Below are 3,406 nucleotides of genomic sequence, written 5' to 3'. Positions count from 1 at the left end.
TAGAGTTTTGTGGGATTTTTATTAATTTTTTTTTATTCTTTTTTATGGGGTTTTGTTTTTTTAATACAGGCTAGCGTTGTACCCTTTGCTAAAGCTGCTGATTCTGCCACATAAACTAGAACAGAAATTTTTCAGAAAAGTTCCCCTCCTTGTTAATTCATTGTCTGCCTCCCAACTGAACACCAGTCTTTGCAGAAAACATTCCCTGTACAAAGTCTGACGTGCAGCTACACTGTTCTGACTGAGGAATGAAGAAGCCAAGAGTCCACTGAACACTGGATTTTTCCCTGTACAACGTGGCCTGATGTGGAGTTTGGTCCACCGAGGACAGCGAGTTAACCATAGAGATCGTCGTCATTGTCTTCGCTGTACACGTTGCCCCCGCTGCCACCTCCTGTGCCTTGGCTCGGACCAGCGCCGCCCTGGTTGCCTGACGGGAACCTGCGTGCAGCAGTGCAGGACAGAAGAGATGCTGTTGAAAAGCCTGCTGGCAGCTCAGCACCATCCCCTCCCTCTGCGCCAACCCCCGGTGACAACTAGGATGGGCAAAAAGGAATGGGATGAAGCATTAGGGAAGGTCTAAGGGCTCGTGGCTGCTGGCTGTCACTTGAGTTAAAGGAAAAAAAGGACTTCAGGAGCACTAATAGAGCAGCTACAACCGACCTGCAGCACAGCCTACACCTGCCACACTGTGTAGTGGTGCTCTACGTGCTGGGTTGAATGGGAATGTGCAGTAGAGAAGAGGTTTGTCGCCCAGAACCCAGCAGAAAGCTGCCTCAGTGCTGTGCTCCGGCCTGGCTGAACCACACTGCCCACCCCTCACACCCCAAAGGTACCTGAAGCTGCCAAAGCCACGGCTCTGCTGTAGGGTCTGTGCAAACATCTCATATTTCCTGATGTCATTGTCGCTGACAGAGCGGCGAGCAAAGCGCATGGCCTCCTCAAAGTGATCCCTGCGGATCTCGGGAACCGGGTCGTCCTCCTCCACCTCCTGCAGCGGGACAGAGGGACCAGGTGAGCTGCGTGCCCAAGCTCCACAGGCCCAACAGCTGCTCACAGCTTCCCTCCAGGTCTGGAAGCTCCCAACACCCTCCAAGGCGGGGGCTGGAAAGGTGTGCATGAGTCAGGGCTGCAGCAGGCACCTCCTGAGCAATGCTGACCATGAGGCATCCCAGGAGGGTCCTCAACCTCCCACAAGATGAGAACAAAGTGCTCCAGCTCCCCGCTCTGCACAAGAGCCCACTCATCCCCGAGGATGACAGAGGAACACATCACACCTCACAAATGTGGGTAGGGAGAGCTCATTGTCCCACTCACCATGGCAGAAGGGTTGGTCTGCCTCTCACGCTCTCGCCTGATCTCACTCTCGATGGATTCGCGGATGGCCAGTTTGCAGGCACGCTGGCAAATTTCTGTCAGGTCAGCCCCTGAGAAGCCGTTGGTCATCTTAGCCAGGAAATCCAGGTCGACATCCTAGAGAAAAATACAGAAGAGAGGCCTTTCCTTTATACCTCACATCCTCAAGTGACAGAGAGGTGTCATCAGATCCCAGGGTATCAAGGTGCTCCCTTAACTATGGCCAATTTTGGAAAGATCAGCTGTTAAGATTCTCATTTTCAGGAAAAGTTAACCACACATGAAAGCAGGCTATGCTCCTCACACCCACCAAGCATCCAAAAAGTGGCTGTAAATGCCTCTGCACTTACAGATTTAGGATATGACTTGCTCAGGTCTCAGCATGAGGAATCAAACAAAACACCATCACACTGGGAATAGAGATGGGGCACAGGCAGACCAAGACAGCCGACCTCCTCCTCTCTTCCCCCTCAATTGAGAGGGTGTTACTGCAACCTCCTTTGAAACTTTCCTTCTCAGCAGCACCTAAATAGGCAAGCTTGGGCTCTCACTTCATGTCTGCTTTTCTTTGATTAACTCTCAGCTTCATTATTGCCTCTTCCCAGGCAAGGGACACAGTTCTTGCCTATGACAGGGTTCAGCAACAACTCACTGCAATGATTCCTCTTCAATTCCTATTTCCCATCTGTGTGTTCTACACTTTTTTTTTTCCCAGACTGTAAGAATCTTTTCCACCTCACCAAAATAGGCTTTTCTGACCCTGCACTGTGAGCAGAACCCCACTTTGACACAGTCTTGCTGTGCTTGCAGACCGATTTCCAGCTTTTCTGACACCTAACCTCAGAGCTCCAGCCTCCTCTTCTACCCTACTATACAGATGAGCCTCCAGACCTCTGTGCTGTCCACAGCCTGTGAGGAACACGAGCAGCACACAGCAAACCCAAGCCAGAAGCGGTCAGGGCACAGATCCTACCTTGGCAACTGGTGATTTCCTCAGATTGGCCTTAAGGATTGCAACCCGTGATTTCTCGTCAGGCAGGGGGATGTAGATGAGCTGATCCAGGCGGCCGGGGCGCAGGATGGCTGGGTCAATGATGTCTGGCCTGTTGGTGGCACCGATGATGAAGACGTTTTTCTTGGTGGACATTCCATCCATCTCAGTTAGGATCTGGTTGATGACACGATCTGCAGCACCGCCACCGTCGCCGATATTCCCACCTCGGGCCTTGGCAATGGAGTCCAGCTCATCAAAGAAGAGCACACACGGGGCTGCTTGGCGAGCCTGCAAACAGCAGTGGGCACCATTATTCCATGCTAATACTGCCCAACAAGGAGCACACTGACTTCATTATAAGCTTTCCTTACCATTAACACAGCTCAGGAGTACCAGAAGCTCTTCACAAGAACAGCTTGGAAGAGCTGCTCCAGAACAATCCCCTGCCACACAACCCCTCCATCAAATTCTCCTGAGCAAACTGGATTTCCCCACAGTGGGAATATTGTGAACCAGGCAGAAAAGTAGCAACTCCAATGTCCAGAGTGAAAAATTCAGCCATTTTGCTGGACTAGAACTCTCCCTGCAAGACCTGAGGATGTCAGCTGGGCATTCAGGCACACAAGTAGGTGAGATATATCCAGTGGAAGGGAGAAATCCAATTGTTGCGTTCAGCTACCTAATGTATAGTTATAGGGAGCTGGATCTTTTTTCACAGTGTGCAGTGAAAGGAGGAAAGACCACAGGCACAAACAGCTGCTGAGAAAATCCCAGTGAGAAATAAGGAAAAAAAATGTTCACAATAGGAGCTCTCCAACACCAGCAAACAAGCCCAGAGAGGTCAGGGATTCTCCACCCTTCACCCATGGCCAGAACTCAATGCACTGAGCTGATGAAATTTCAAAGTTATCTCCCTGCTCTGCACAAACAGCTGAACTAGACAGTCTCTGAGGTTCCCTCCCACCTAAATTCCTCTCTACTCTCCTGACAACTTTGTTCTAATAGCACCGTCCCCGACCACAAGGGCAAGGATTCACAAGATAATCCATGCAGACA

General features: G+C 50.7%; 1 protein-coding gene across 1 annotated transcript in view; it reads right to left on the bottom strand.

Moving 5' to 3' along the window:
* Positions 1 to 3,406, bottom strand: part of VCP (valosin containing protein) — a 17,717-nt gene continuing 14,311 nt past the window's right edge. The window contains exons 13-16 of the mRNA XM_017746632.1: positions 2,330 to 2,638; positions 1,318 to 1,473; positions 837 to 991; positions 1 to 441 (exon numbers count right to left, since the gene is read on the bottom strand). Of these exons, the coding sequence (XP_017602121.1) occupies positions 336 to 441; positions 837 to 991; positions 1,318 to 1,473; positions 2,330 to 2,638 (726 nt within the window). The 3' untranslated portion in view covers positions 1 to 335. The remainder of the gene's footprint in view (positions 442 to 836; positions 992 to 1,317; positions 1,474 to 2,329; positions 2,639 to 3,406) is intronic.

Source organism: Corvus brachyrhynchos, unplaced genomic scaffold (assembly GCF_000691975.1).
Source record: "Corvus brachyrhynchos isolate BGI_N302 unplaced genomic scaffold, ASM69197v1 scaffold139, whole genome shotgun sequence".
Taxonomy (NCBI): domain Eukaryota; kingdom Metazoa; phylum Chordata; class Aves; order Passeriformes; family Corvidae; genus Corvus; species Corvus brachyrhynchos.
Note: the sequence above shows the minus strand (reverse complement) of the source record. Positions and strands in the feature narration are given on the sequence as shown.